The sequence below is a fragment of the Pistacia vera genome, unplaced genomic scaffold, assembly GCF_008641045.1.
Source record: "Pistacia vera cultivar Batoury unplaced genomic scaffold, PisVer_v2 Contig456, whole genome shotgun sequence".
Lineage (NCBI taxonomy): Eukaryota > Viridiplantae > Streptophyta > Magnoliopsida > Sapindales > Anacardiaceae > Pistacia > Pistacia vera.
In genome coordinates this window covers 28429-41704 of record NW_022196286.1, presented here as the reverse complement: position 1 = coordinate 41704, position 13276 = coordinate 28429, and the positions used below count along the sequence as shown (strand labels likewise).

General features: G+C 40.3%; 1 protein-coding gene and 1 pseudogene across 1 annotated transcript; both read right to left on the bottom strand.

Moving 5' to 3' along the window:
* Positions 1–533: 533 nt before the first annotated feature.
* Positions 534–1823, bottom strand: LOC116144785 (annotated as a pseudogene).
* Positions 1824–8564: 6741 nt separating this feature from the next.
* On the bottom strand, positions 8565–9920 carry LOC116144784 (citrate-binding protein-like). The gene is made up of 3 exons (XM_031430214.1): positions 9869–9920; positions 9023–9252; positions 8565–8951 (listed from the first exon to the last, which is right to left on the bottom strand). Exons 1-3 carry the CDS (start codon positions 9918–9920, stop codon positions 8565–8567), a joined length of 669 nt encoding a protein of 222 aa, XP_031286074.1.
* Positions 9921–13276: the final 3356 nt, after the last annotated feature.

The following is a 13276-nucleotide window of genomic DNA, read 5'->3' as shown; positions in this document are numbered from 1 at the left end:
ACAAATTTCAACAGATTTTTGTTCTCCTCGTTCGTCTGGCATTCGATTTGAGTTGCTTCTTCTTTCACATTTACACTACTAATTACTCAGAGATTCTTAATTTTAAAACCTGAATTTATCCTTTCTGAATAATGTTACCAACCTCTTAAAATATTGGAGTATAAAGTTTTGTTTTCTTTTTCTTGGATTTTCTGTGCACCAGACAATTCCTAACCTCATATTTTGGAATCCTCTGTCAATATTACAAAGTTGATTCTACATCAAGACTAGGTATAATTTCTTAAGAGCTTAGTTATGATCTTTGGATGTTTCCAGTATTATTATTTTTAAATAATATTTCATTCTTAAAGGGTTCACATGCAACGATTAATTGAATTAAGAGGAAACTATATAATAAATTTTCTGGGTGCTATAATATTCTGCACTGATACTTGCATGATAAAATTGTTAATTAATAATAAAATAAAAATACAGAAACTATAATTCTATATTAATACTTTTAAATCACAATATTTGCTAATTATAATTTTGTATCATTTCTTATAAATCTTGATGTCTCTCCATCTGGATTCCATGTGGTAGCTGGTATCTTTTGGTGCAGCATAAACGCCACACTTGAAATACAAATCACTACCTTGCCCTCTATCTTTGGTTGAATATTTTTCAACTCCATTAATGTAAACAGTCACTGTTCCTCCACCCACATCATGGATTAAATTTAGCCTAAACCATTTGTCATAAAGACCGGTGGCCACGACATCTCCACTGTAATACCTGATGTCTCCATTGTAAATCCTTAGAATTATTGTGGTGGCCTCCTCGGCTGCACCATGGATCTGTGATATTGTCACACCTGAGGTCCCATTTGGCGCAAAGCCATACCCTTCAAATTGCCATATTCCTGATGAATAGTCAAGACCCTGCACAAAGATTAAACATATGTTAATACGTGCACAACCGGAAATAAGGGATACCTCGACGTAAAATTAGTGTAAACAGAAGTGGATTTTGTCTGTCCATACGCCGACACCATGCATGACCTCGACATATGGACAAATTGCTGTGGTTTCCCAACGCAATCTGCCTGCAAGGCAGTGGTGAAACTATGCGTTGGCCTAGGGCGTTGGCCTAGGGTGGTCACTGCCACCCTAACCACACAAAATTTTTTAAAATTTTATATAGAAATATATCATTTCACTTTTTAACGTTTTGCTACCCCATTCACTAAACCTGACACTTTAAACCCCATTAGGCATTAGTCTTTAGAGCAGCTTTCTAAATTTATTTTTTGTATTCTAAATCTAAACCCCTTTATTTGTTGAAGATAACACCGGCCCCCCAAAAAATTTTCTGCCTCCACCCCTTCTCGGAGGAATAGCATTACCCTGACATGGGCAGTGTTGGAGTATTCAATTCATACGCCGAAGCCATGCACGCGTCGGAGTATGAACTCAACACCCCGATGCAGCGATGCTAGATCCCTGGCATCGGGTTTGGCCTAACTCCTAAGTAGTGACTCAACAATAATATTAAGCTCTCTTAATACTCACTTTTATGCGAATTTCGGTGCGCGGTTGGGTACGGCTGTTGGGGTCATGTGGCTTGTCATTAGCGTAGACCCATAATTTGTGTACTCCATTTTGATAACTGTAGCGTTCTGCAAGAGGAATATCATATGGTTTCTGCAATTCAAAGTTGCTGTCTGTTAAGGGAACCTAAGTGAACCCTTTTGTAGGATCTACAGCTGCACAAAGTTTGAAGTCTTTCAAAGAGCATACAAACAGCAGGAAAGCCAGGAGGCTATAGAAGTAAGAAGGCTTCATTGTCATGCAATACTAATAATGTTATTGCAAATGTCGAAGATAGGGAAGTTATAGTTGCAATTCATATCCGAAGATATATTTATAATCAGTTACTATGTGGGATTTGTCACCTGCAAACAACATTGGAATCTTATTTGTTGCCGTAAATCATTAAATAACGTAGAAGTTTAAGTTTTTATTTTACAACGGACTTGTTTTGCATGTTGAGGAAAGTTCGTAACTTTGTATTTAACAGCAGGCATAATGCGTGCATTGTCAATGGTCAGATATTTGGCTGTAAACAGACAGATCCATGTGAATCTGGCCGAAAACGGATAGATCGGTGTACGATTGACCAGATCCATTCGATCGTGCATCGTTACGGTGCCGACGGCTAGCAGTGGAAGCAACGGCAGTGGCTGCTAGCTGGTGATGGTGGCTTGGGTGGGTGGGGTGTTTTTGTTAATTTTAAAACTTTTATTGAGAAAGGTAATTGTTAATGTTTTGAGTTAAATAGAATAAAATTGGATTTTGAAGAGAATTGAGAATATTAAAACAAATGTGTATTTGGATAGGACTGAATGAGATAATAGGATAGGATAGTGGGAAAAAAAAGAAACAAACGGAGCCAACATCTCATTTTTTTCTTTTTAGTAATTTTCTATAATTACTGGAGCTTTCAGGGTGACAATTGCAAGAATTTTGGTAAATTAACAAGCTAAAGAGGGACAATAATTCAACATTCAACAAGAAGATTGAACAAATTCCTTTGGTTGTTACACTACTTTGGATCATTATTCTGTTATCCTATTTGGATTAAAAAATAGGATATGTGTTTGTTTACTTATTAGACTAATCCAATATGAAAAATTAATCCAACTCAAATAAGGTTTTTTTTTTTGTCTAAAAATGAAAAGAGGGTGAGACTTGTTTTTAGATTATCCAACTCTATTCAACTGAAAACATTTTTCTTTCTCTCCTTCTCATTTTTCTCTCATTCCAATCTGAAAATTAATCCACTCAAGACCACCACCGTTGGTCACCGGTGGCCGACATGGCAAGAACGGTGCACAACCGACCGGCCTACCAGTTGTGCGTCGATTTGGCTGTCAACGACTAGATCTACGCCTTGAGATCTGGCTATTGACAGCCAGATTCTAGCCGAGCTATCAGACCGTTAATGATGGCCAGAGATCTGGCCGTCAACAGCATGATCTTTGGTTGTTTTTGGCCAAATCCATGATGGATTTGGCACGAAATGGCCGTATCAGCGCACGATCGGCCAAATACAGCCGGTTGTGCGACGTTCTGACGACTGCCAATTGTCGTCCAACAGTGGTGGCTTGGTTGTCCTCTTGGGTGGTTGGAATGCTTTAGTTAATTTTTAAACTTTTTTTATGAGGGTTTTAGCTAAATTAACAAATGTAAAGAGCTAAAAAAAATCTAAACATTTTCAGAAAATGTACCAAACAACTATTTTGTCTTAAAAACCTTTTTTCAAAAAATGTACCAAACAATTATTCTGCATTTTATCCAACTCTGATATAATTTTCAGATATTTTACCAAACACATTTTTAGATTCAAATACAATTCGATTTGATTCAACTCAACTCCACTTAACTTAAAACACTTTTTCATAATAACATTTTAAAAAAAGCGTAACAAACAGGGCTAATTGTCTTTGCCATACAACATAGATTCACATTTTATTCTATTGCATAAACTCATTCTCAGCAATTAAGAGCTTCTATTTTGTTTGTTTGATTGATTATATTAGTTTATGTCGTCAGGATCAAGATTAATATCATGACTTACCATTACGGCAACTATTCTTAAAAATGACAGCAATTTGGGAACAATTAACATCGACATGCATAATTGTAACTGTATTATTATTGATTAAAAGGAAGCACTCCAACCAATATATGAATAACAAATGTTGAACTACATAAAGGTTTCATTCTTCCAGAGATTCCTAATTTAACTTGTCTACTAAAGTCGTAAATTCGCAATAAGTTATTGGGTTACCAATCAGGAGCCATTCAATAAGATGTGAAAACCTGAATATAGTTCAGAGTTTACCAGGCTGATATCATTGGCAGCTCATTTCACTTGGCCTATTCTATTGCATCTACATTTCTGTTCATATATTTTGTGTTTAATTTGTTTTTAACCGTATAATCTGTTGGAAGCGGGAACAATAGCTTTTGGCCATGTAAATAACCATAAGTGGATTTAAATCCCAGATCTTATGAGATTTGGGATATAATCTAGAGCAAGTTAACCATGATCACCCGACTAGCTCCTCACGACTTCATATATTCTGTGTTTATGATATCCAAAACTCTTGAGGATAGGCAGACTCTAATGTGAGTCTGGATACCCAGATACCTAAAAAGAAAAAAAAGAAAAAAAAAAAATCCTTAGATTGTCTTTGCATGTTGACTGCAAATTTTCGGTATTGCAGAATCTAAAAATAATAATAATAATACTAATAATAATGATGATGAAGTTATAATTCAAGGAAGCATATTCCATTTGTGTATTGCGGAATCCGAATTCTGAAATAATTGTCCTGATTTTCTATAAACTTCTCAATCTTAACACTTATGGCCCTAGTTTCAAAATTTTGTCCAAACAATATTTAACCTCATTTTGAACAACATAACTAAACAACATAATTTTTCTTATACTTTATTCAATTATTCTTGAAGGATTCACATTCAATGCTTTGTTGACTTGAAAATGATTCAAGTAGTAACAACTCCTATTTTGTCCAGTCTCATGAGCATATGCTCCCATGCATTATTTTTTAACACCAAATTGACAGGCAAGTGGGCCAAAATGTAAAGATGGTTTTTGCACCTGTGATGAGGCATCTATCATTTTGAGCTACATAGCCTTTCTGACAAATTTAGCGACAAAATTTGGAAGTTCGGGGTTTCTTCAATAATACTACATTGCTGGAATAGTGGTCTACCCTGACGAAAAGGCCAATGGCCTCTCCGATGCGAAGGCCGATGCGGGCACTTGGCGCCGGCGGTCTCAGCATACCCCGACACGACACTGCATTGGCGCTTAAAAGGAAATACCCCGATGCAATGTACCTGCATGTCCAACATAACTCACCTCACTTGGCGAAAGTTCTCCACACAAATTTGAAGCGTACGTTGGGCTACTGATTAAGTTCCCGACACGGAGATGTGTCGTGGCATGAGCCCCAGCGGAAAACATGGTTGTCTCAACGCATGATTACTGCGCCGGTTTGCATCTCACCATGTTCTGACATATTTGTGCTAAGACAATTCCGGCCTGTGAACTTTTCGGGTTCAGCAGTATATGAATAAGAAGAGAGATTGTGTTAAAACAAGTAATTAAGCTTAACAAGAAAATTCAGCATTCTTATGGATTGTTTAGCTTGGACACTTCATACAATTCAGGCTATTTAGCCTGTCAAATGCAAGACAAGAATTTTATAACAATGTTGGGACAATCAACAAGTTCCCAAGTCGAATTCTTCGATTTCATCTCTTCATTCATAGCAGCTTTCCATTTTGGATCAGATAAGGCTTCCTTCACACTGTTAGGAATAGATATTGCAGATAATTGATTCTCAAATGACAGATTCAATCCTGACAAACAATGGTTAGACACATAATGGCTCATGGGGTATTTGACCTTACTAGATAGCTTAGGTTCGTATGTTGGTTTGAGAATCCCTCTAGTACTGCGTGGTGGTAACTATTTCCTAATTGGTTCAGACTCTAAATTAGGGAAATTTTCAAATGATGGTTGTGACATACTAGGAATGGGAGACTTAGACTGAGAAGTTTCTACGGACGGGTTTGATACCACCTCCACATTTTCATCATCCACTTCATCTTCTTGTCGAACAACAAGTCTAGTTTGTGACTCATAGTCTCCCATATCTTGAACAACATCTTGAATAACATAGTTGAGAGTCTGAATTTCTTCCTAACAATACTCCCCCTGAAGTTCAGACTCATAAGAAAAATAAATCAATTCTTCATGGAAAACAACATCCATCGTCACAAACGTTTGTTGAGTTAGAGGATGATAACATCGATACCTCTTTTGATGAACACCATACCCAACGAAAACACATTTCAATGCACGAGGGGATAGATTTTTGCGTTGATGTTTATGGAGGTGAACAAAGGCGATACAGCCAAAAACATGAGGCGGTAAGTTCGGGACCGTTGGAATATTCATTGCTTTACCAAGAGCCTGAAAAGGTGTCTGGAACCCAATAGAACTAAAGGGTACCCGATTGATTAGGTAGGCTGTAGAAGTAAGTGCTTCTTCCCAAAAAGATAACGACATGTGAGCTTCTATTAATGAGGCACGAACGACCTCCAATAAGTGTCAATTTTTTTGCTCAGCAACACCATTTTGTTGGGGTGTGTTGGGACAAGTAGTCTGATGAATGATACCATGTGTTGCCAAGTACTGTTGAAGATCCTAACTTTGATATTCTCCTCCATTGTCACTCCAAAGGACTTGAACCTGTGCATTATACTGCGTATGAACCATTTTGTGATCCAAGTCATCCTTATACATTCATCAATAAAAGTAACAAACCAACGAGATCCATCTAAAGAAGTAACTTGTGATGGCCCCCAGACATCTGAATGTATAAGCATAAAAGAACTTGGACTTTTGTTTAATATTATTGGATATGGCACTTGATGACTTTTTGATAGTTCACAAACGTCACAGCGGAAGTTACTGATATCATTTTTTTTCAAACAAGCTTGGAAAAATTTTATTTAGATAACCAAACGAAGCATGTCCGAGACGCCGATGCCATAAACAAATGTCAGATTTTTGTTTATTAATTTTAGAGTAATCTATTGTTAAAGCCTATTGTAACATGGAAGAGCTTTTTGACTCTAAATCCAAGTAATACAATTGTCCCTATCTAATACCACGACAAATAGTCTGTTTTGTCTGAATGCTTTTAAACTCACAAAATTCGGGCCAAAAAATCACCATGTAAGATAAGGCTTTGGTTATTTTGGAGACTGACAATAAGTTATAATTCAGCGATGGGACAACTAAGACATAATCTAAGTGTAAAGAGTTTTTAAGGGTTAATGATCCTTCCCCAATGACCCGGTTAGATTCACCATTGGCAGTAGAAACAAAATTTTGTGAGGATGACTTAAGGTTAGAAATATGCCTAGAATCAAATGTCATATGATCGGTAGCACCAGAATTAATTATCCATACACTATTAGAAACAGATGTACATATATGTAAAGACTTACCATCATTTCCAGCTATGGCTATAAATGATGAAGACTGTTTGACATCTGCTTTCTTTTCCACAACAACATTAGTAAAACTTTTCTTTGTGTCATTGGTGAGCATGTCGGGTTTAGTTGCCACTTGTCTAGCCTCCGAGTAACTTGCTTCCAAATGTGGAACCGAGTTTTTGCGTAGAATTTCTCCACACATATATTTTTTTTTTAACTTTTATTTTTACCTTGATTTTTTTTTTTAAAAAATGTTGGTACTGTCTTTTTTCCCTTTAAATAAAAACTTGAGTGAGTCTCAAACACTCAAACTCTAAAAAAAAAAAAAAAGAGTTCCTCGACGCCTCCTCTTGGTAGTGGCTGGCCGGCATCGTTCACTCCGGCAAATCAGCTGATGGGTTTCTCAGCGACAATGGCAACCATAGATTATCGTCAGCGCGGAGGGTGATATGGTGGTTTGATCTTCTTGGCAACAGCAGCAACAGATCAGCAAGTTAGGCTTCTTTTTCAATGACAACAGCAACAGACAGACTCATTTTTTTTTTCGTGTGTCACACTGGGCTTCTTCTCCAACAACGGAAGCAATAGAAGGGTATCAAATGGTAGCAACAGATCGATTAATTCAACTTTCGGTTTTCCAGGCGTTGGTGATTGGTGGTGGCAACAGCGGTGGTGAGGTGATTTTAGCGATGTGGTTATTCTTTGTGAATCCGGCGATTTGATTGGTTGTCGGGGTGGATGTTCTTGTGTGGCTGGAGTCGACAACTATTGAGAGTGATTGGAGTTTTTTTTTTTCTCGGTATTTTTTGTTGTTTTGCAGTGGTTGTTTTCTTCTGGGTATGTGGTTGAAATGTGATGGTGGTTTTGTGGTGACAGAGAAGAATTGGTTGTGTGTGTTTGGTGATGAGAGTTGCTTTGGTTGCCGGCAAGTTTGTTTCCCTCTTGCGGTTGAATTTGATGGCTGGAATTTGGGTTGATTGATTTTCGATTTGGATAGTTGGGTGATATTAAGACAGAAAAGGCAGTGGTGGTTTTGGTTTAATTGGTTGCTTGGTTGGTGTTTGGGTTTGATTGGATTTTTTTTTTTTTTTTTCTAGAGGGATGATAACTCGCTGGTAAATTTTTCGATGGTTGCTTTGTGATGAGCAATTATTTAGATCAGAGAACCTGGCTCTAATACCATGTTTGTTTGAAGAATTGGGTTTTCAATTCATCGATTAATTCAGTAAGAGTTACAAACTTTATATAGGGAGAATACAATCTACGGAATCTCCTAATTATGTCAATTACAATATACAGACATAATTAGGAGATTACAAGATATCAAATACATTATGAGTATCATAAAATTGACAAAATAAGAAGATCCTAAAAATATTTAGGAAATATTTCTGAAATCTCAACAATTTCATCAGGATTATGTTCATTGCAGTTTATTGTCACACAAAGCTAATTAGCAACATTATTCTCGATTCTTCACTGTCAATTCTTATGTATCTTGATGTCTCTCCACATGGATTCCATGTAGAAGCTTATATTAGCTAGTGTTGCATAAACTCCACATTTGAAATACATGCCACTTCCTGGCCCTTTATCGTTTGTTGAATATTTCTGAACACCATTAATGTAAACAGTCACTGTCCCGCCATCCACGTCGTGGATTACATTGAGTCGAAACCACTTGTCATACATACTAGTAGCCACCAAATCTCGGCTGTAGTACCTCATGTCTCCGTCATAGATCCTTAGAATAAACGTGGCGGCGCCATGAGCAGCGCCATGAATCTGAGCTATTGTAGCGCCAGAGGTTCCGTTTGACACAAAACCATAGCCTTCAAATTGCCAAACTTCGGATGAATAGTCAAGACACTACACAAAGATTAAATTGTTAGTGCTTGTCATGAACAATTATACTAATGAGAAAGATTAATGCGGGATACTTGTATGCGAATTTCAATGCGCGGTTGAGTGTGACTGTTAGGGTCATGTGGCTTGTCATCAGCATAAACCCATAATTTGTGTACTCCATTTTCATAAAGGTAGCTCTGCTCGAATGGCGTATCGTATGGTTTCTGCAATTTAAAGTTCGATTGTGTTAGTGGCACAAGGCAGAAGCCATCAGTAGGATCAGCATGACATTGATTGAAGCTGTTCAATAAGGCTCCAAGAGCTGGAAAGAAAAACATATAGAAGTAGGACATTTTAATGATCTTCATTCACTCTTCTTGGAATGGAGTGAAAGCTCTATGAAGTAGTGTAGTAGAGTGTAGATATATATAATTGACGTAGGTACAATTCAATTTGTAATAGTGCTGAAATTTGGGGAGATTCTAAACTTCTGTTTGGACTTATGCTATTGTTGTTTTGTCCAATTAACGTGGGAATATAAATTCCTCTCAAAGCCAAGGCCAGGATGACATTGTTTACTAGCTAGGAGAACCAAAGAAAGCAAAATGCTAATATGATATATGAGGCACAGGCATTAATGAATTGGAAATTCTTAATCTTAGGCATCTGTCATGTGTAGCATGGCCAAACTCATACTTAGAGACTATAGGATCTCCTATATTGCCATATTAGATAATCCATTGGGAAAGCCAGGAAACATTTGCAAGAACTTGTGTATTCACTGTCCTCAAGTGAGTAAGAGAGTCCTTGATTTAATCAGCTTTTCTAAGACTACAGATAAAAAGGTTCGCAACAAAGAAAAGATGGTAAAAAATAACATTCATTTTGACACTTTCTATGTTAATTGAATGTGTTATGCTTGAAAAAGTAGGGCTGACGCAGAGCCCAGTCAGCATAAGTGGTCAGAGTCTTGGCAAATCCTGCAGCCATTCAGGCGTGGCCACGTCGCATGCTGGCGTGAGCAGCATGCTCCTGCCAGTGTAGTGGGTGCGCGCCAGACTAACCAAAGGCTGGAGATCGTCCACGTGTCCAATCCCTGCATGAACCAAGGAAATCACGCGAGTAGGTGAAGAACGGGACGCAAAGAAGGATTTGCACGGTACCTGACCCCTTTTTACGGATTCAGCAATCATTATCCCAATGTATTCCACTATAAATAAAGAGCTTCTCTCCCGTTTGTGGGGATTGGCTCATTTTTACTCTTGATTAGCTAATTTCGCTCTGTAATAGCTCTCTCTCCCTCACTTGTATTCTTAACACTCCAAAGTCAGCTCGCTAAGCCGCGACCTGATCCTTCAAATATAAATACAATATCAGTGGATGTAGGATTCGCTTGTTTAAGCATCCGAACCACTTTAAACATTGTCTTGCTACCATTTACATTCTCAATCCCCCATTCACATGTGTCTTCTGGGCCAGCTCAGCATTTCACATGTGCGTTTAGTTGGTGTTAAAATCACGCATCAACAGTTTGGCGCTAGAAAGAGGGCCCTGATTTAGTATTTGTCCTTCATCAGGAGAATCTCTAAATAACTGGTCCTACAACAGCAAATGGCTCGTTGATTCGAACCTGAGCGAACCAATCATGGTGTTGAGGAGATCCCCTAAGTATAGGAGGACACTTCTCCCAAGGTGCCCTCAGTTCCACAAAATGCCGCGGGGGATATCCCTTCAAGTTCACAACTTGACCCTGCCATTATGAGCTACCTGGAGAGGTTCAACAATACTCTCCAAACGGTCAACCAAAGGTTGGACCGTTTGGACCAGGGCATGCTGCCTAAATCAAATGGGGCAATGCAACCACCAAAAACACCTGTAGGTTGCGAGAAAGTGAGGAAAAGGGTGATAGCCCAGGCCGTGTGCACTGCAGCGCGTCGAAGAAAAGGTAAGCAAGTGGCTTCAAAGGGCTTAAGGGCTCCAAAGGGCTGGCAAACACTGACCACATCCCAAGTAGAATACCCGTGGTGTTAAGGCTCGGTGAAAGGTCGCATCCTGAGCTGTCTCATGCCACGTCGCATGAGCACTCCCATAAAAGTGCTAGGCTGGGTGATCCTCATCACCGCCAAAAAAACGATCCTGATCGTCATCGTGCGGGAGATTCCCACACTTCGCGGGGCGTTTCGTACCACCGTAGAGGTCGTGAAAATTTCCCGCACCGTTCATCGCTGTCACATGACTCTAGCCAGCATGTGTCAAGGGCGGCCGGAACTGCCGGCTGAGGCGAAGAGGAATCCGACCTCCAGACTTTCCTCAACCGCAATCGCGGGGGTCGAACTCGCATGGGGGAAAGCAATCCCCAAATAGCTCCGCTGCCTCAGATTGAGGAGCTGCATCGAGCTCTAGATCAGCGAAAAGCTCAGCAAAATGAGCAAGGGCAGGTCACAGCAGCGTCTCCCTTTTCTCCAGCAGTATTAGCTGCCCCTTTCCCATCAAGATTCAGAATGCCCGATATGCGGGCGTTCGATGGAAATTCTGATCCGCAGGATCACTTGTATGAATTCAACGACCTGATGGAGCTTCACTAGGTTTCAGACTTGACGAAGTGCCGTTGTTTGGCAGTAACTCTAACCTCTCATGCCAAACGATGGTTCAGGTCGCTCCTAGCGATATCAATCAACTCGTGGCCTCATATGAGCATGACGTTCCTGAGGCACTTCCAAGCAAACCGAAAGTTTTCAATGCCTTTAAGCTACCTTAGTAACATAAGGCAAGAGAGGGATGAATCCCTCCAGTCTTACATTGACCGATTCCATAGAGAACTTAACAAGGTAACTCACACTCCCGAAGAATCTGTTCAGACTCTCATCATAGCGGGAGTTTGCCCACAGACCGACCTGTGGAAAGAGCTACAAGTTGAGAATGATGTTTCCCTCACCCGCTTCTACAACCTTGTGGAGAAGTACCTCCGTATTGAAAACTCCGTGGCGGCGTTCCACTACCGCGACCTCGGCGCTTCAAGTAGTGCGCCTGGTCGGGAGAAAAGTAGAAGAGTTGATCGCAGATGGACTAATGACGATCAACGAAAAGGAAAGAAACCGCGGTTCGAGCCCAAAAAGTCTTATGCTCTAATTCCTCGTCGCGATCGCGACAGGAATCAGTATACGCCTTTGAATGCGTCTGTATCGGCTATTCTTGACAAGTTAGAAGAAGTCGGCCTGCTCGGAGAGCCTGAGCCCATGAAAAATCCCCCATCAGCCAGAAATAGTAAAAAATACTGTTGCTTTCATTCGGACAATGGGTGTCACACCGATGAGTGCTGAGCACTCAAATAGGCAATCGAAGATCTCATCAAGCAGGGGCATTTCAAAGAGTATATTGATGACTCCACTCCTGTGTAGGAGAAAAATCAAGGGGAACCAAGAAAGAAGCGTCGTGATCGCAAGGGTATCTGTAGCGTCGGAATGATCTTTGGCGAACTCGCAAGGTGCCTAAGAAAGATATGCTCGCGCAGCCCATCACGATCCTATCAGTGTGATGAACATGACACGACGTCCACCAAAAGTTCGCAAGGAGGAGGAAATTACCTTCTCCGAGAAGGACGCAGTTCTATTGCATCATCCCCACGATGATGCTTTTGTGATCACGCCCCTAATAGGGCGCTTCGACGTCTACAGAATGTTGGTGGACAACGAAAGTGCTATGAACATCCTGTTCAGATAGCTTTCGAGAGAATGAATTTGGAAGAGGCCGACCTGAAGCCTGCCTTGATCGCCCTATACGGTTTTACAAGGGACCACCTGATCCCCAAAGGAACGATCTCGCTTTCAGTCACGCTGGGTGACTCTGACGAGGTGACTAAGGTAACTGAATTCTTGGTAGTGGATTGCCCATCCTTTTTTAATAGTATCCTGGGGCGACCTCTGCTGAGAAACTTCAAGGCGGTTATTTCGATATACCATCTCAAGATGAAGTTCCCTACCCCGACGGGGATAGGGGAAGTTAGCAGATCTCAGCGCGTATCTCGCGACTGTTATGTAAGGGCAGTGCAGATGGTGTGCAAAGGGAAGGGCATCTCACGTGGCATTCCCCGAACGGCAATGGCGATCAGCTGGATCAAGCTACAACCTGGCCCAGTCAAGGATAATATGGATCCTCGTATTCAGGAATGCCCTTCCAGTGGGCCAGTTGAGGATCTATCTAAAGTACCGGTCGACCAGAGCGAGCCAAGTAGAGTGTTAAAGATTGGGAGCAATCTTAACCCCCAGCTCGTCGCCGAACTGACCAGCTTCCTCAAAGAGAATATCGATGTGTTTGCATGGTCACATGCAGATATGGTCGGGATCAGC

Excerpts from the sequence above, each read along its gene's own strand:
- LOC116144784 (XM_031430214.1), bottom strand. The coding sequence starts at position 9,920 with ATGGCTGCAGGATTTGCCAAGACTCTGACCACTTATGCTGACTGGGCT. Across the intron at positions 9,253-9,868 it reads TTATGCTGACTGGGCTCTGC|CTCTTGGAGCCTTATTGAAC; the intron begins GTCAGCCCTACT and ends TTTTCTTTCCAG. Across the intron at positions 8,952-9,022 it reads GCATTGAAATTCGCATACAA|TGTCTTGACTATTCATCCGA; the intron begins GTATCCCGCATT and ends ATCTTTGTGTAG.